Here is a 19,658-nt window from a genome sequence, read left to right as displayed (position 1 = left end):
GGGGAGAGGGAACAGGAAAACTTGTTGGTTTTTTGGTTTCTTTTTTTTTTTCTCAAGGCAGAAGGATTTGCATTTTTTAAAAAATTTTTTTACCATTGGAGCCTATAGCTTCAGGGAATTAAAAAAAAGGGTCTGTAGAAAGAAAAAAGACAAGAAGCAAAACAACACAATAAGGATGTTGTTAGATCTTTTTTCTTCTTTTTTTTTTTCCTTTTTCCTCCTGAAATACACCCTTTGCAGAGGGGAGGAGAGAGTTCAGCTCCACAGGATACCACATGAAATAAGCAGAGGAAGTACTCGCTTTTAAAAGGGGGCTTTCTGTAAGGTTCAGCCTATTGATAACATCTCGTCTGGCAGCTCTGCTCCCGAAGGGAAGGCAGGAGGTGGGGGCTTGGGCTGCAGGAAATAACATGGCTCGTTCCTGGTGCCTCCCAAAGGGCCGCGGGAAGGGGACCCCTAGCTCCTTAATTGAGCTTCTTCCCCAAATGAAAGCACATTTCCACCTGAAAGTACATTTTAACTTACTTTATTCCATTGTTACTATTTCATTGGATTTGATTTTTTTTTTTTTTTTTTTTGTCTCCCTTATCAAAGGTTTCCCCCCTCCCCAAGCCTGGAAACAGAACCTTTTTACGATCATTAACCACTCTTTTTTCCTCCCCAAATGTAATTGTAGCCATTTAGTTTAATGAGGAGCTGATAGGAGAGTTGATCTTGAAGGGATATGGTTAGCTACCCAAGCCCTGAAACAAAGCCGAATGCCTCCACATGAAAGAGCATTTGTTTTGAATTTGCTCTGATTTACTGGCATCTCCCTTCCGCGCGCAGAAGTGCAGTGCTGAAAATTCCCAACTGGAGAGACCCAGTCAAGAAAGGAAAATAAACGCACTTTGGAGAAACCCTCCAAAGCTCACTTTCTCCTCCTTTTTTTTCCCTACCCCCCTCCTGCATATTTTAGTTAGCAGAAGAGTGTGTTTGAAGAGGGATTTAATGGGTTATTGGCAGGGTACCTGGCCAGCGCTTTGGCTTGGTCTTATCTGTGTTTGGGCAGATAGGGACGGGTGATGCTGGGTGGAGAATCCAGCATCCCTTGTCCCCTCCAGACCTGTGCAGTGTTGGATTTGCAGCTCCTTGATAAAGGGATGGCTTAAGAAAAGGCGGGGTGGGAAAAGCAATTATTTTGGTAATTTGGAAACTGGAGTGGGTGCATGAGGAAAAAGACATCACAGGTGGATGTTGGTGGAGGTGGGATCCTGCAGCACTGCAGCCTTTGGTCATTAGTGACCTGTGGTGGGTGCTGGTGGAGCAGCAGGGTCACTAGACCTGCTCTGTCTTGAAGAGCAGGATTTGGCAAGAAAGATCACTCTCAGTGCTGAGAATTCGGGAATGGGGCCAGCTGGGGTTCACGACCACTGCGGCGGGGGAATGCACCGAGGGGTTGAGAGGATGGTGGAGCACTGAAGGGGCTCAGTGAGCGTCCCTGTGGCTCTCCCCGAGGAGCCTTTGATGAGGAGGAGTCTCAGATCAGCCACTGCTGGGCTCTGTCTCTTGCTGGGGCTGCAGGCAGTTGTGTTGATGGAAACCAGAGGCTCTGGAGGATGTGTGGCGGGGGGAGCGGCGCGGCCGGGGGATGCACGGGGAGTGTTTCCCCCTTGCAATAACTACTCTGAGCTGCTCTTTCCCTCCCTCCCTCTTCTTTCTGTTCTCCTTCATCACCCAGGAGTGCAATCCTGGGTAGCCCTCCACACCATGCTGGTTTCTTCCCCTCATCCCACCTCTGCTCTGCCTTCCCCAGCCACCCCATTCTCTGGCTGTTGTGCCCCTTGCTTCCCCCAAGGCACTGGCTCTCACTTCTGTATTCTTGGCTTTATTTATTTTCTTATATCACCTTTATTTTTATCAGTGGTCAGGCTGTGGGTAGGTCAGGACTCCTCGCTCACGTTTTCCCCCACTGGCATGGCTGTGCTCAGGTATAGCCAGATCCTTTCTGTCCTAAGTGTGGTTAAAGAGCAAAAATATCCCGTTGGAGATAAAAATAATTCCTGTAAATAGGAGACAGAGGGTGGTTTTCCTGTATTTTGAGCTGGCTTGTTCTCAGCAGATGTGTTTGGTTGTGACTTCTTTCAAACAAGCAAAGCCATGCTTGGAGAGCCTGTAGGTGGCTGGCCCCTGGTTTGGTGGTATGAGATTGGTGGGAGCCAATCCTCATGACCCTAGAGAAGCCCTGCTCCAAGGGTAGAAGTGAGCTAGCTGGTGGAGCTTGGTGGTGTTAGTGCTGGGTCTCCATGGGATGTGATCCACCACTCCTGGACATCTCTGTCCTGCTCTGTGTGAGGCTCAGGGCTGGTGGCAGGCTGTGGTATCCACAATGGGTGAGGAGGTGGCTCTCCAGCAGGACAGATGAACAGTGCTGGGATCTGCTGGCAAAGCAAAGCTCTCAAGAAGTCCAGAGCTTGTCCTCAGAGAGGGAGAGCAAGCTGAGCTGGCTTCTGTCCACTGCTATTTTATATAGGCTGCTCCTAAAATACCAAACCTGAGAGGTTGTCCAAATTTTGGTCCCATTCTGCTGATTTGCCCAAACTGGAAGCACCTCACGGTCTCCAAGAGCCAGTGGATGCTGAGTGATGATGCTTGATGGGTGCTGGATCAAGGTTTTGCAAGCCTTGAGTCTGGGAAACCAGCAAGGCCCTTTTGTAGCAAGCACAGACTCAGTTTCTCCCTCCCAGCTCCACACCAAAAACGCAGGGAAAAGTCTTCCCCAGGCTGGAAGAGCATTGGCATCATTCCCTACTCTGCCTCTCTGTGCTGTGGGACCTTGTCTGGTTTAAGGGACCTCTTGGCTGATTGACATTTCATTCCAAAATTGCGGGCAGGCCGGGAATGTTTCACTATGCCTCTGATCCCTGCTGGTATCTGCTCGCCAGGGAAGAAGCACCTTGTCCAAATCCGGAGATATTTGCCCCCCAAAGCGGCTTCCCGTTGCTCTCCCCTCGCCCATGTAAACAGGATCCTGTGCTGTTTCTCCGCCAGAGCCCTGCCTGTGTTTTCCCGTTCCCCCTACTTCCACCTCCCTCCCCTACGGAGTTTATAACCTCCTGTGAAATGCCTTTATTTACAAATTGGCATCCTATTATAATCTGAAATTGAGACATCTTCCTGTGGAACTAGGATTGTATATTTGTCCCAGGGATAAACAATTGCTTGGGAATTTTTTTTTTTTTATTTAAGTCACTTATTTTTGGTTTATTTTTGAGCTTACGTCGTTTTAACATTTTTTTAATTCGCTTTGAGCGCCCCAGGGCGTTGCACCCTTTCCTTCCCAGCCTCGCTGGGAGACGTGACCCCCTGCTCCTTGCTTACCTAAAAACCACAGTCCTGTCCTGGAAAGGACAAGGTTATCAGGGGTTAATGCCAGGATGACAGCACTGGAGCCTCTGGAGCAGAGCAGGCTGCCTGCCAGACTAGGAGCCTCCCGGCTCGCCTCGCACATCATCTGACCGTGGCCGACTGGGAGGAGGGAGCTGGTGCTTGGCACCGACCCCGGGCTCTTGGCTTGGCCACCCTCTCCGGTTCCTTCAAGCCCCGTGAGGGCTTTTTTTTTTTTTTTTTTTTTTTTTTTTTTTTTTTTTTCCTTTTTTTTTTTAAGGGCTTCTCACCCTATGGGGACCCCCCTGGGACACAGCTGGGATCCTCCTCCCGGCTCCGGGCGTTTCGCCGATTAAAATCCTTCCAAAGCAAATAGAATCCATTTAATAATTACTTTTAAGTGCTCTAGAGCCTCTTGAGCTTTTCCTAGATACTCTCCTACCATGTGTTTTTAAAAAGAAATGATAGCAGAGGTGCTGCCCCCATTAGATAGTTTCAATCCATACCTGTAGAGCTTCATTAAGCCCATTTTTCCAGACGCCAGTCGATTTTTCCCAGCCAAATGCTGCCTTTGGAACATCTGATGACAAAATGCAGGAGACCCCAGAACCAGCAAGTGGAGATGGTAGTGGGAACAGTGATGGGGTCACCTGCTTTTTAATCCCATAACCTGGCACTTTTTGGGGGAGAATGAGGGTAGGAAGGTGAATTTTGGGAGTTGAGTGTCGGTTCAAACCGCGCTCTGCTCGCGGTAGCTGTCCCGATGGGCAACTTGATCACTGGGGACATTTAAAACTCGGTGTGACAAAAACACTCGTAGCGAGGAGCAGCCCCAGGCTGGCAGGGATGCGGGCTGCATCGTTTCCATCCCCACTGTCTGCCAGCGGGTATCACTTACACTGAAGGAACCAGTAACATTAGCCACACGCATTTCCCTGCCACGGGCATGGGGGTTTGCCTGTTTCCAGCACCGTACAGCTCCCTGCTGGCTCACAACGGGGTGCAGCGCTTTTTAGGGTGCCCAGGAGAGCTTTGTGAGTAGGCACCCTGTCCCCAGCCCTAGCTGTGCCCCAGCAGGGGGTGACAGGCTGGGCGGCCAGTGGGTGCCAACCCCTCTGCCGTCCCCCGCCGGCGTGAATGACCCACGCCGCAGCCTGGCCGCCTGCCTACTGTCACAAAGGAGCTTCCTTCCCAGTTTATTTTCAGCGCTGGGATATTATTAACCGCCGAGGCGCAGTCTCTGCTCCAGCCACCCTCGCTTTTTGCCTAAATCGCTTTGTTTTCGCCCGCCGCCGGCGCGGCCGCGGTGCCGCCGCGGTACCGGCTGCGTCACGGCTGCTGTTGAGGAACAGAGGGCACGGAGGAGCCTGATCCTGCACGGGGCTGGGCAAGGGAAGGAGCTCGGCTCACAGGATTTCCGCCTGCTGGCTTTGGATTAGCCCCTGGGTTTTTTTTTTTTTCTTCTCCTCTATTCTTCAACTACTTTTAATAAGTGCAACATCTTGGGTGTTGCTGCCTGCCTCTTTCTATGCAAGTTATTTTACTTTATTTTATTTCTGTCTTTTTTTTTTTTTTTGGCCTTTTTCCTTCCATTTTCTTTTCCTGCTTTCCCTCTTTGATCTTCTGTTTTCCTTCTGCTTTTTCTTCTTTTTTTCTCTTCTTCTCCTTCTTTTTCCCCTTCTCCTTCATTTTCTCCTTCTTCTTCTTCTCCTTTTTCCACTTACCTTCTTTACTTTTTTCTTCTCTTTCTTCTTCTACTTGTTTTCTTTCTTCCTCCTGTTCTCCATCTCCTTGATGCCCTTCTTTTATTTTCCTTCTTAATGCAAGAAAAGAGCTTTTCTGGGCAAGCATTGCAGGGATTTTCCATCCCCATCCAGGGCAGGGTGGGGGCTTGGATCCCCTGTGCACAGACCTGCTGCCACTCTTCGGGGGGTCTTTGCCCATGGGCTCAAGTAATCAGCTCCAAAAAGTTTTTTCCAGGGTGTTTTGTGCTACTGGGGATGTTATGTGGTGTTTGCTAACAGACAGCAAACTCTTCCTTCTTTTTTCATTTCTTCTTTGTTTTTCCCCTAATTTTTTTTCCCCTCCCTTCTTTTGGGTTGCCATTTAAATACGTGATGATAACTTTCACCCTGTTAATTAACAGGAAACATTGGGACAAGACAGGAAATTACATCAGTCTTTTATGAGGAAAGAGCCAAGAAAAAAAAAAGCAAGAAAACATAGTTATTAGTGAAAGGAAAGAAAGTGCCAGGGGAGGGAAAAGAAAGAAAAGGAGGAAAAACCACCATCTCATAGGCCCTGCTTTTCCAAGGGAAGCTGCTCCAGTACTTGATTTTATTTTTATTATGTTGAAAAATATTTGACTAGCAGGGTCACCTTTGCTTGAGCGCGACGGTCCAGCTTCCCGAGGAATTTTTTTTTTTTTTATTTTCATGCTTTTTCTCAGCTTCCTTCCCCAAACTGTGAGGCCTAGGAAGCTCTTGGCCGGGAGACTAATTTTGGTTTGGCTGCTCAGCCCTTCAAATTGGTCCCCACCCAGTGTCATTATCTTGGTTTTAACTTGCAAGGGGAAAAAAAAAAAAAACAAAGCAACAAAAAACCCAGAAAAAAACCACCCTGTAAGAGCTGGCTCAGCCCTTCTCTACCCTTTTAACCTCACTACATAAAAAACCTACCAGATTCAGCCTCCCTGGCTGGGCTGTGCTGGCAGTGCTGAAGTTGCAGGGGGTCCTGGTGATGCTCTTGGTGATGCTCCCCTGTGTGTGATGACCTGTGCCTGGCTCTGTGGTCCTTCCTCATCCTCCCTCAGCCTGGGATTCCTGTTGGGGTCTGGGGTTTGGTGAGCCAGCTGTGGGGTGAAGTCCTGCCCCCTATGACTTTTCCCTGAGCATGTGGAAAGGCAAATTTTGCCATTAAAGGAATAATTCAGAACTGCTCAGGCTCTTAAACCTAGTTGCAAATATATATCTTGTAGATGTACCTAGTAAGTGTGACTGTGGATGGTTAAATGTTGAGCAGAATCTATTCCATCTCTATGTGTAAGCTGAGTACACATAAGTATGGATGTAAATAATTCAATATAGATATAATTATGTAAGATATAGTCAACATACAATGTTTATATTATATAGATATATAGGTTGAATATATTGAATATTGTCATTGTATACTGAGTATATTCCATATTTGTATAGAATTCTACATAGTAATTGCACAGTTAAGGAGATTTTGTTCATAGAAAGCAGAACTTCATCAATAAGAGGTGACTTTGTGGTGTTGAAACATGGCTGTTAGGAAGGTGGTGGAAATTCGGGTGTGTGTCACTTTTGCAGGTGGTGGGTTGGCTGTGGATCCAATGATTTTTGGTGATGGAAAGCTATGGGTGGAATTTATGTGTGATAAAAATTACCAGGCGTCCCTGCTGAGAGGAAACCCCCTGCATGGTGGGTAATCCAAAATAATTCCAGAGGAGTTGAGTGTCTGTTTGCACACTGGTGTGCAAGGTGAGGTTTTGAGTAGAAAAGCAGGGGAAATGGCAAAACAGTCAAGAAATTAAGCCATGGGATGAGGTTCTGCTCACCCACACAGGATGGCTGTCAGTGACCCCACGGCCAGGCTCCAGCAGCACCTTCCCAGGACAGAGTCAATAACTCCATAAAATCATTCTTCAGGCAGGAATCAAGTAACAGGAGTTTTATTTGGAAAAGGAGCTGGGAGCCTGAAGTTACATCACTGCATTTGAACTGATGAATTCATTTTCTTTGGAAGGCAGTCTGAGAGTTTTTAGCTCACGATAAGGAACAAACCCATAAATCATAAGCATGTAGTTTTACTGTTCTTTGTCACAGCCAAGCATGGAAAATGTATCCTGGGTGTCAAGAGCATAAAGCTTTGGCTCACCTGAGAGCTGCACTGCAGTTATTTTCTGGAGAAGCTGGTGTGGTGCTGGGCTTGCCAAGCCCCAGATTCCCTGGGCTTTATCCCTGTGTGAGGATGCTCCTGGGTCTTAGTGGTGCCCAAATCCCTCAGGTTTCAACCCCATGGGAGGATGCTGCTGCATCCCAGTGATGCCCAGTTCCCGTGGGCTTTGTCTCCATGTGAAGCTGCTGCTGGTTGTTGGTATCACCCCAAATCCCCTGAGTTTTGTCCCCATGTGAGGATGCTGCTGGTTGTTGGTGACACCCCAAATCCCCTGAGTTTTGTCCCCATGTGAGGATGCTGCTGGCTGTTAGTGACACCCCAAATCCCCTGAGTTTTGTCCCCTTGTGAGGATGCTGCTGGCTGTTGGTGACACCCCAAATCCCCTGAGTTTTGTCCCCTAGTGAGAATGCTGCTGGCTGTTAGTGACACCCCAAATCCCCTGAGTTTTGTCCCCATGTGAGGATGCTGCTGGCTGTTGGTGACACCCCAAATCCCCTGAGTTTTGTCCCCATGTGAGGATGCTGCTGGCTGTTGGTATCACCCCAAATCCCCTGAGTTTTGCCCCATGTGAGGATGCTGCTGGCTGTTGGTGATGCCACCCTTGTCATGGCAGTTCCCCACTCAGGACATGTCTCTGCTGTTGCCACGATGAGTTCTGGGGCTTTTTTTTAACCTGTGTGCTGCCGACCTGCCCTGTTTTATAGCCTGGGGCAAACCTCTGCTGGCCTCTGTCTGTGAAAAGGGGGTGCCAGCTCCGCCGGAGCGCCGGGAGGGTTAATTACTTAATGAATATAATATTCTCTATAATTGCTACGCATTATTAATCCAGAGCAAAGTGAGAGGCGAGGGGAGGGGGGTGTGTGTGTGTGTGTGCATGGCCAGGCTTGTGAACTCCTTCCCAACGCCATCCATCCTGTCTGTCTGTCCCGTGGTTGCCCCCTGCCCTGGCTGTGCTGTCCGTGTGTCCGTCTGTCCATCCCTGTGTACCTGTGTATCACACTGACATGTATAAATGTGTGTATCCCGTGCACGGCGTGCTCCGCCGCCCGCTCTCAGGAACAGGCGTGATTAGATTATGAAGGCAGACAGAAGTAATGATTAACTTTTTCAGTCTGCCTGCTGTCTCCAGTCTGGCGCTGGGTGTTTTTTTTTTCCCCCTAAGTAGGCCCTGGCCCCGCGTCGACAGGGTATTAGGTTGTAAAGAAAGCCAGGAGGAATGAAGGCAAGGGAGGGAGGGGAAAGGGGAGGGAGGGAGCCTTTTCCATCGGATCCGGGACTGGAATTTATTGGCAGGAATGCAGTAAATGCTCCAAATGCCAGCCCAGCTAAACAGTTTTCATAATTGTTACGGAGCGGGGCACGACGAACGTGAAAAGGACTTTTGTTCCTACTCTGCTTTTTCCATGGGTTTACATCCCTGCGAGGGAGATGCTGCTCTGGGAAAAGTCGCTGGGGGATGTGGGCTTTCTAAATTTTTTTGGTGTGGGAAGAGACATGTATACATTTATTTATGTCTGTTTTCAGTTTTTAGGGGAGAATTCTGGGTCAGCATGCTGCAGGAAGAGGTGGTTTTTTTTTCTTTTTTTTTTTTTTTCCCCCAGTATTGGAATAAGAACTGCAGTGATGTTGTGTTTGTGTAATGCACTTAGAGGGGGGAAAAAATCCTAACACGCATCTGTGTATCAGGTATCCATTTGGAAATTGTAGACTGCTCTACTTCAGCTTTTATTAAGGTTTTAACAAGGTTTAAATGTGTAAACCACATGGCTACATGTTGTCAGCGGAGGGCTGTGGCTGCCCGGGGAGCTGTACCCCTGGATGCTGGTGGCTGTATCCCTGCCTGGCAACAGTGAAGCTTTATTTTTCATTGAAAAAGCTTTATAAGGTCATCTAAACCCGCAGCTGGGTGATTGCACGGAGGAGGGCTGTGACCCCATGGCTGGCACGGCCCGGTGGCCTCTGGTGGCTTCAGCATGATTTATCCCAGAAAGGTGATGGGCAGGATGCTGCCACAGGAGCCTCCAGCACAGCCCAAGCCGGGAGAGAGATTTTTGGCAAGCTCATGCTCACATCTGATTTGCATTGCAGCAAGTCAGGAGCCCTTTGTGCGCTGGTTTCTCTTTCTCAGAAGGTTTCTGGTTGGGATCTGGGTTGGGCATGGGTGGGGAAGAGGTGTGTCCTGGTAGCTGCTGAGGCTGGAGCATGGAGGTGGCTGCTCCTCTCTGAGCTGGGCTGTACCAGCCCTGACTCACTCCGGGCTCCCAGCATCTCAGGCTGAGTTTTCCAGACAAGTCTCTCGGCTGATTTGTCACAAAAGTGAGATTATTGTTGGGCTGCCTCGAGGAAGGGGAGAAGGCTGGAGAGTGCACAGGGCAGTGGAGCACCTGCACCACCTCCTGAGCGAGTCCCCACCAGCACAGAACAGCAACGGGGATAAAACAGCAAAAATAGCATTTCTGGGGGGGTTTCCACATGGGTCTGCATGCCCTTGTGACTCTTTGGATGGCCTGGGAGTCTTATAAACCCCATGGATTTTGGCAGGGCTGCTCTGGAAGGGTCTCACCTCTTGCATCATCCCTTTGTCCCACCCAACTGTCGAGTTGGAGCTTGGGGAAGGGATTCCCGTCCTACTGCTTTTTTGAAACAAGGGAAAAGTTTTCCCACACCTTTGAGGGGTGCAGAAGGAGAGGCAGATAAAGAAGGTTCTTTAAATTAAAACTTCAAAAATAATTAGGCTGACTGTATACTAAACAACAGCAAAGAGGCCCATTTACTGTAAATATTATGAATGGATTTGGCTGGCTTCTTCATCCCCACCCTTCCTCTAAGGCTTTTCTCTGAGCTGAGTCGAAATTCGGCCTTCAGACAGCACTGTACTCTATAATTTGCATGGCTGATGAGGCCTGAAGCCTGGTATGGAGGAAACTGGAGTCAGCTGGCTCCTCTAACCACTGGAGACAGGCAGACAGGCATTTTTGGTGTGTGCCTGCATATTTTTTCCCCCCACACCCCACCACCTTGTAGCTCCAGCCTTGCTTGGCTTTTAAAGAGAATGGTCACAAGAAAAGGGTTCTTCTCTTCTAGAGTCTTTTTTAGCCAGGGTAATTGATTAATCACCGTAATTAGACAGTAGCAGTGACTAATAGGATGTTTATGAATCAAATTTCTGGTTTGGTGGACTCCGTGAACTTGCCAGTTTCACTTGGGTTCTTTCTCTGCTGCCCTGTAAATGCAGGGGACATGGATCACCCTATATTTTTTAATATGTGTTTTAATATTTTTGGAAATTACTGCAGGTCCAGCCTTGGCATCTGCCATAGTGGTGTTTGCTCTTGAGTCTCTGTAGCTCTGCAACAACATGCTTGCAGGGCTTGTCTCTTTCTATCTTTCTTTCTTTCTTTTTCACTTTTATGTTCTTGCTGAATCAACCCTCCAAAAGGTCAGGGCTGGGTTCCAGGCTGGGGGAAGGCTGACTCAGGGCAGCACCAAGCTGGGGTGGGAACCTGAGGGGATGTCCTCAGGGGTGAATCATCTCTGCCCACCATCTCACCTGACCTCATTTTTGTCCTGATTTCACAAGGGGGATTCCCAGCTGTGGGGAAGGTGATGGCAGTTTTTGGTTGGGTCACCTGGGGACTGAGCAAAGCCCTCCCAAATTTTCAGGTCACCCTTAATACTAACCTGAACCAAAGCCCAAGAAAAATGGGGAAATATGAGAACCCTTCCCCTGATGGCTTCTGCCATATTTTATCCTGCTTGACCTCATCAGACTCAATCTTAGTAAACATCAGCAAATTGAAATCTTGCGGTGAAACTTTAACATTTATTTTCATGCAAGGTTGACTGATTTTGCAAGGAACAAGGAGCCATTTGAGTGATTGATTGGACAACTCGCTAATAAATTAAAAAAGTAATCTTAAGGCTCTTTAGCCTGCATGACTACCATATATGCTGAGTAATAAGAGCCGTCTAATTAGACATAGACACAAATTTATGGTCTAGCCTGTCAATCCGCGGATTAAGGGCTGCATAAGTACCTACTGACACGATGGGCTGTAATGGCTCCTAAAGAGATGTTATGGTCTATCATGTCAATAATCCACAGATTAAAGGCTCCCTGAGTAGGTGTTGACGTGGCAGGCTGTCTCAGCTCTTGGGGGCTCTTGTGCTGGGGAGCTGGGGGGACCCCACGGCCCCCAGGGCAGTGACATCCCTGCAGAAGGTGGGAGTTTGTTTCTTCTGCTAACAGCAGGAGCTTAACACAGGGCTGTGCCTGAAGCTGGGCTTTCAGAAACCATCCCAGCCACCAGAAGCTGGGGTCCTGGGGCAGGTGAAGCCCTTATGTGCTGGGAGATACAAAAGGTTTGGGGCAAACCCTGCTATGGGTGGAGTCTCCAGGCTGCCCACAAACTTTGTTAAAGGCACAAAGCTCCTTTTCTACAGCAGTATATATCCTTTAATGTGGATTTATCCTTTAACTGGGACTTGTTTTTTTCCTTTGCTTTTCTGGAAATAGAGCTTTTAGGGATTTTTCTTTGTTTTGCTTGTTTGTTTATCTATTTGGTTGGTTTTGTTCTGTTCTGTTCTTACACCCTGAGAGACTAGAAAGGAAAGTGGGATTACCCTTTTGGGTGCCCATTTTCCTTTGTTTTGATGAGCACACTGCTCTGTGTTCTCCCCACCTTGATATAATGCCTTTCATTTCTCAACTCAGCGGTCAGGGGGATATTTTTCCTGAGACCCTACAAAATCAGCAAAATCCTGCCAGTAACAGGAGAGGCAAAACTGAAACTGGAGAAGTCCTGAGGACCCTCCAGAAGAGCATTTAAAACTCGTGAAAACCTCTGGGGTTTGTGTCTCCATCTCCTGCATCTCTAAGAGTAGGAGAAGATGAGGGTCATGGAACTGTCCTGGACACACAAATGCCACTTAAGGTCAGCCAAGAGAGATTATCAGGTGCTAGACATGCTGAGCTTGGTCTCAGCCCTGGCCCAGCCCAGCCAGACATGTTGTGCTGACACCAGTCCAGACAATTTTTTTTAAGCACAAATGCCCTCTGTGTGTGCTGGTGGATCAAGGAGGAAGAACTGCAGCGTGTTCACCTGCTCCTTGGCAGTGCCCATGGCTCTTATTTTCCAGCAGAAAGCTCTCTCCTAGGAAGCCAGGCAGGGTTCTGTCCAGGTCTTGGAGTCTCCCAGCAGCACAAGGACGTGGAGCTGCTGCAGCCAGAGCAGAGGAGGCACGGAGATGCTGCAGGGCTGGAGCCCCTCTGCTCTGGAGCCAGGCTGGCAGAGCTGGGGGTGCTCAGCTGCACAAGAGAAGCTCCAGGGAGAGCTCAGAGCCCCTGCCAGGGCCTGAAGGGGCTCCAGGAGAGCTGCACAGGGACTGGGGACAAGGCATGCAGGGACAGGACACAGGCAATGGCTCCCAGTGCCAGAGGGCAGGGCTGGATGGGATATTGGGAAGGAATTGCTGGTGGGAGGGTGGGCAGGCCCTGGCACAGGGTGCCCAGAGCAGCTGTGGCTGCCCCTGGATCCCTGGCAGTGCCCAAGGCCAGGCTGGATGGGAATTGGAGCAGCCTGGGACAGTGGAAGGTGTCCCTGCCCTGGCAGGGGTGGAACAAGAGGGTCTTTAAAGTCCCTTCCAACACAAACAATATTTAAAATGAGGAGACTTTTGTTAGCAGTTCAGGGTAAATGCTACTGTGGTGAGTATTGTGCCAGGGTTGATGTTTGATGGGAAATCCAGACCCTGGAATGAGGGAGAGGAGGGGTTGAGATGGTGAGAACGTTAGGAAGAGTGTGAGAAGATGCTCAGGATCAAAACTGCTTTTTGGAAAAATGAATGTATATGTACATGTATTACAAAAAGTGTACATACATAGTTTTGAACACTTCCACGTTTGGGTAGTTTAATTTGTCTCTAAACCTGATGTCATTGATGAAATATCCAGTTACAGGCATTTAAAATCCTCATCAGTAAGGCCATTTTATTCCCATTTTCAGCGCTGAGTTTTTGTCACAGACACTGGTAATAATAATTTTGACAGCCCTTGATGTGGTCAGCTGGGGGCAGTCCTGGTGGGTCAGATAGCTCAGTGTGTGCAAAACTTGCTCTTTTCTTTCAAGGTTGGTTGACTACAGGAAAACCTTTAGCTAAAAAAAAACCCAGAACAAAACTGAAAGATTCCCCAGCCTAGCTCCCCTTCACATTCATGAACCTGGCACAGGGACAAGGCTGAGATATGAAGGACAACAGAGATCTAAAACAACCCCAGGACAGGAGCTGTGTTGTTTTGGTTTATGATTATTGTTTTTAAAATTCAATTTTGATAAAATGCTTTGGTTCTCTGTGAATTAAAAAAAATAGAGAACTTCCCAAACTCTTAATAAAACTGCTGGAGCTTGGAATGACATGCTTTCATCAAATTAAAACTCACCTTGTGATGGAGAGAAAAGCCACACCAGAAATTTCCTGCCACTTCCAAAGGAGGTGAGATGTGAGTCCTTCTGCCATAGACTGGAAGAACCAAGTGTGGGACTCAATAAATTTGGGTGTTTCTGTGGTGTGAATGTCCCATACCCACTGCTGTTTCTGCAGCTGTCAAGTTTTTGGGGGTTACTGCTTTGGTATCCCATCCTCCTGGGTTTCTGTAGGATGGAGGATCAGCAGGAGCAGGATCATGCCCTGAGCCCACAGGCAGATGGGCAGCCCCAGTGTGGAGAAATCCTGACTGTGGTCTTTTATTGAGAAAGTTCAAGCAGGACTTGATGGTTTTGGGGGTCAAGGCAAGTGGTGGGGAACCTCAAAGCCTCTTGTGCTAAGACTTGACTGGGATGGTGCTTTTATTGAGGACATTGCCAAAACTGGGGCAGCCCCTCAGGAAAATCCAGGAAGGTGTGGAAAATATGGAAAGGAAAGGAGTTTTCCATTTGGAATGAGATATGGTGTGGGGCATCACTAGTGATGAACTAAAATTACCAAAAACATTATCCCAAGGGGCTTTGGGGTATTGCCTTGGTTTCTCCCCTCTGTGAGGAGCTGATGTGAATGGATGTTCTCTGTAGACCTGACTATGAGTGATCAATACAACTAATTCCCTGAATTCCTGAGGGCAAACTCGCTTTATTTTCAGTCATTTCCATACTATTATTTTTTCACAATGAGCTTGCACAATGTGCCGAGGGGAGCCTGCTGGAGCCTGCAACGGAAACCATGGAAAATCCTAAATAACCCAGTGATAGCAGCAAATGGAGGGACCCTTAATAACGAAATAATAGTGCAGATGTTTGTAGCATTAAACATTATCATTGTTTGCTGGGATATGGGAACGCTCCCAGTTTGCTGGGAGTTCTCCAGGCGTTTAGAAAGGGATCTGTTAGTACTGAGTAGCTCGTAAAAATGATGCTTTTAACTCAAAACAGGGATCCCAAGGGGTTTGCAGCCCTCTCTGGGCTGTCACACACGAGGATGTGGCTGTGGGTTTTCCTGGGTTTTTTTGTGTGTTTGCAGGGAGTTGGATGGTAGGTGCCTGCCATGACCCCAGGTTGCACAGGGTGAACCCAGCAGGGTGGTTTTTTTTTGAGCATAATACTTCTGTTTGCTTCGCTTGCACAGATCCGTGATTACTGCCACCAAAAAAAGCCTCTTGGCAGAAAAAAAGAAAAAAAAAAAAAGAGAAAAAAAAGAAAGTCTGTCACTGTAGGAAGCGTCTCCTGAGTCACTTTTTCCTTCTCTCCTGCCACCTCCTCTCCTGTCAGTGATGCCACTGGCTTTTCCCACCCCTTTTCCTGGCGGATGCCAGGAGCAGGGGGGTGGGTGGGGAGCAAGGGGGCTCCTCTGGGGTCCCAACAACTGCAAAAGGCAGCTTTGGTGGTGGCTGGCAGGGAGGCTGAGCCTGTTTGCCCGAGCCCAGCCCTCATATTCTCATGGATTTTTGACCAGACGTGCAGTCAACAGCCGAAGCCCGCAAACGGAAGAGGCTCTGGCATATTTATACTGTGTGCTGGCATCAGCTCCTTGAAAAAAAACTCAAACATCCCGGATTACCTAAGATTCGTCCTTGAGGTCTGGTCACCCCATGTCATTCAGATACCTAGTGGGATTCATTCATGAACTTCCAGCCCTCTATAAAGGTCTGTTCATTCATCGCCAAGGCAGTTTTCTATTTTTTCTTTTTTTTTTTTTCCTTTTTTTTTTTTTTTTTTTTTTGTAATTATTGGTAGGTTTGGGGTTTTTTTTTTTTCTTTTCCTTAAATGCTCTAGACATTAAATAGCCCTCTGTAAGGAGCAGTGAATTAGTTGTTACATGGTCTTCACTAATGCAGGCATAAATACCAGGTGAAAAAGTCCTTTATTTCCCCCTGCCACCTCCTGAAAGGGATGCTTTTATGTTCAAATCGATGAAAAACTATAGGAATTCCATCAGGGGTCTAGTGGATCCAAAATTCCCTCAACTGCTGCAAAACAAAGCCCAAAAGCCTCTGCACATTGCAGACTGACAGTGAGGAGAGAGTGGGTGGTCAACAGAGATCCCCTTTGGACTGAGGAGCATCCTTTCCCTGGGTCCAGAAGCATCCCTCCCAGATTCTTCTCCCTCCCAGGCAGGTGGTGGAAACTCCATCCTGGGGTTGTTTCTTGCCCCTCTGGATGCACTTTTGGATGGAGGGCAGTAACTCAGGGAGGAAGTAACGCAGACTGCCCTCCCTGCCCCTCCTCAGCCCCAGGTCCCAGCAGGACAAAAAATTACCCACAGCAAAGGCTTGGGACACACCCAGAAAAAGGAGTGGAAGCACAAACTGGGGTGCACCTCCACAGGTGCTGTCCCAGGAACCACCCCAGCATGACCAGAGCCCCCATCCCTGCTTTAACCCTTTTTTAAAGGGAATGAGGGTCCCTATTTTGAGACATACACAGTCAGGCCCATTTTTAGTAGCTGCCTCCAGCAACTGGAGAAATATTTTCCTCGCTGGCGTAGAAATGAGGAAATTAAAAGTGTGTGGCTGGGCTTTTTTTTTTTCTTTTCTTTTCTTTTTTTTTTTTTTCCTTTCTCTTCTCCTCTCTTAAAAGCACAGCGCAGGGCTTGAACAAGATGGGAGGAAAACTGGGAAAATGGGCTTATTAACAGCAAAAAATAGAGAGAGCAGGCAGCCAGCATGTTGCCCTGGGGAGGGAGGGGTTGGGAGGGGCTGCAGGAAGAGTTTTGGTTGCTGGGTCACCCACCATCCCAGCTCCAGCAGTTTCTCTCATAGTTCAGGGGATTATTTTGGTAGTGCTCACTAACTTGCACTCCCAGCTTGATTTTTTTTTTTTTTTTTTTAAATACTGTTATAGAGATGAATAGTTCCCAGGTCTTAACATGCCCAGTGAGGCTGGAAGGAATTACCCAGGGAGCAGAGCCAGGCTGTTTGGGATCCTCCTTCAGGAAAAGGGGCTTTCTCACATTTTTTCCCTTCTCCTGCCTTGCTTTTTCCTCCTGCATCATTGCCGTGCTGTATGGGGTAACTGTGGGAAAGGGAGTAGAAAGAAGGGCTACACTAATGAATTTCTATGTGTTTTTGCAAGTTTTCAGGCCAATTTTGTTAACACAATATTGTTCTTTTAATACAATTGTGTGAGGTGTTTTGGTTCTCTCTACCTTTTGGTGCTTCCCATAGGTTGGGGTGGCATCTCATGTCCTCATACTGTCTCTCACCCAGGCCCTGAGGGCAAGGAAAAGCCCTGTGGACCAAAGCAGTGAAGTTCTCATCCCCTGTGCTCCTGTGGGGTGACTTTCAATGTGGTTTTCTTAGCAGCACCTCATTTTTTTCAGTGTCTGTGCACAGTGGATTGTCGTTTATGTAAATAAATCCATCATTCAGTAGGGTGTAAGTCCGGGGGTTCAGGTGTTTGGTTGCAGGAGCATCTCACCTCTTGTGTTGGCGCTGGAGGTGGTCCTGGTGTTGGTCTGGGTGAGGTGGCTGTGTCATTGTCATTGACTTTGTTGTTCAGGACCTGTAGGACTAGAATTAGAACCAACTAGAACCAGGCACTGCAGCTACACAGGAGATGTTTTTTTGGAAATAGTAGATGAACTGTGGACATTAATGCATGCAGAAGACAAGGGCAGGCAAGGTGCTGCTGGTTTGTGTTCATTCCCTGGATGCTAAATCTCCCTTTTGTTGTTTTTCCTGCTGTTGTGCAGATTCTCAAGTTCTTCAGGAGCCAGGGGATAGATCACACTGGTGTGTGGTGGCATACTGGGAAGAGAAGACACGCGTGGGTCGGCTGTACTCTGTCCAAGAGCCCTCCCTGGATATCTTCTATGATCTACCTCAGGGGAATGGTTTCTGCCTCGGACAGCTCAACTCAGACAACAAAAGCCAGCTGGTGCAGAAGGTGCGCAGCAAGATCGGCTACGGCATCCAGCTCACCAAGGAGGTGGACGGCGTGTGGGTGTACAACCGCAGCAGCTACCCCATCTTCATCAAGTCAGCCACACTGGACAACCCCGACTCCAGGACGTTGCTGGTTCACAAAGTGTTCCCAGGGTTTTCCATCAAGGCTTTTGACTACGAGAAGGCGTACACCTTGCAGAGACCCAACGACCACGAGTTCACGCAGCAGCCGTGGACCGGATTTACTGTCCAGATCAGCTTTGTGAAGGGCTGGGGCCAGTGCTACACCAGACAGTTCATCAGCAGCTGCCCCTGCTGGCTGGAGGTTATCTTCAACAACCGGTGACTCGAGACAGAGCGAACTCACCACATCTATACTACTTTGCTGCTATTACTTCCTTCTGAGTGCTTGCTTTTCATGCAGACTTTTTTTTGTTTTTGTTTTTGTTTGTTTGTTCGTTTTTCGTTTCGTTTCGTTCGCCCTTCTTCGTTTTTTTTGAGAAATAGCTTATGAAAGATTTTGTTTGTTTGTTTGTTTTGTTGTTTTGTTTTTGTTTTTGTTTTTTTTTTTTTTTGCCTTTGGGGTATTTTGATAAATATATATCTATTTTTTAAAAGTGTGAATGACCAATAACTCTCAGAAGGGCGAGAGAAGGGTGCAGTGGGGATAGATCACACAAGATAATTACTTCACGCCTCTCGAAAGGATTATCCAATGGGGATCGACGGATTTGAAAGCCACTAGCTCTATGTTACAGCTCCTTCTCTTGGACAACACAAGGAGATGACTGTATTTTTGTAGCACCACCTTCCCAGCGACGGCGACACCCTGACCCCTTCCCCAGCAGTGCCGACCCCGCGTTGCCGCCGAAGGATGGTGCAGGACCTTCCCAGACAGGTCTCTTACCGACCTTTTGTGTTTCTCTTGTTGCTGGGTTCATGTCTTGTCACTGTGTTCATTGTTCCACTGCTTTTTTCTATGTTTTTTATGACCGTGGATTGGTGTGAGGGGAGAAATAAAACAACAGTGGAGGGACTTCGGGCGTGCGGCCCGTGCTTGAGATCGTTTGAGCTGAGAATGCCAAGTGACAGAATTTTAAACCTAAAGTAAAAGAAAATAAATTAAAAAAAAACAAAATTTAAAACAAAACTAAAGAAAAACAAATGGGGAAAACAAGAGAAAAATTGTCCACAACAGTCGGTGTGTCGTAACCTGCTTAGATCAGGTTATCCAGGTACCATCTTATCTGGAAATGCAGTTGTGCTTTCATTTCTTCTTGAATTCATACACGAGTATGATACTTTTACACTGTTCTTAGCTCAATGAGCATGTTTAGACCTTAACATAAGCTATTTTTCTAAATATAAAGGTTTAATTGAACAAGAGAGCATTCTTCTTGGAACTTTAGCATTGTAGTGCTTTGGAAAAACACCCACACAAAAGAAAGGACTCCTTAAAAAACCCTGAGATTTATTAAAGAAAAAAATGTATTTTATGTTATATATAAATATATTATTACTTGTAAATATAAAGACGTTTTATAAGCATCATTATTTATGTATTGTGCAATGTGTATAAACGAGAAAAAAGTAAGAAAAATGCACTTTGCTTTAATATAAATGCAGATAACAAATGCCAAATTAAAAAAAAAAAAAAAAAAAAAAAGAGAACACAAGATTGGTGTTTTTTCTATGGGTGTTATCATCCAGCTGAATGTTTCTTTTTCTAAAGGAGTCTATGTTCCATTAAAAAATAAAAATGTACACTTGATCCCAAACTGTGCCAAGTGGCTTTTTTTTGTGGTGTGGATGGGGCAGACTGGAGAGATGCTGGTCTGACTGGGTGCTGGGCTGGGGAGAACCTGGGGTGGGATCATCCTGAGCCTTGGGCTCTGCTGGCCTGGTTTGGCTCCATGGCTTTTGGCTCCCCAAATTGGATGCACCCTGAGGCTGGAGGGACTGGCTGCCCTAAATCCACTGGGTTTTTTTGTT

At 47.4% G+C, this 19,658-nt stretch overlaps 1 protein-coding gene across 3 annotated transcripts in view; it reads left to right on the top strand.

The window, feature by feature from the left end:
- SMAD7 (SMAD family member 7) overlaps positions 1 to 19,444 on the top strand; it is a 28,422-nt gene extending 8,978 nt beyond the window's left edge. For all 3 annotated transcript variants that reach the window (XM_056514206.1, XM_056514207.1, XM_056514205.1), the window contains one exon: positions 17,474 to 19,444. In XM_056514206.1, coding sequence (XP_056370181.1) covers positions 17,474 to 18,012 — 539 coding nt within the window. In that variant the 3' untranslated portion in view covers positions 18,013 to 19,444. The remainder of the gene's footprint in view (positions 1 to 17,473) is intronic.
- Positions 19,445 to 19,658: the final 214 nt, after the last annotated feature.

Source organism: Oenanthe melanoleuca, chromosome Z (assembly GCF_029582105.1).
Source record: "Oenanthe melanoleuca isolate GR-GAL-2019-014 chromosome Z, OMel1.0, whole genome shotgun sequence".
NCBI lineage: Eukaryota > Metazoa > Chordata > Aves > Passeriformes > Muscicapidae > Oenanthe > Oenanthe melanoleuca.
Note: the sequence above shows the minus strand (reverse complement) of the source record. Positions and strands in the feature narration are given on the sequence as shown.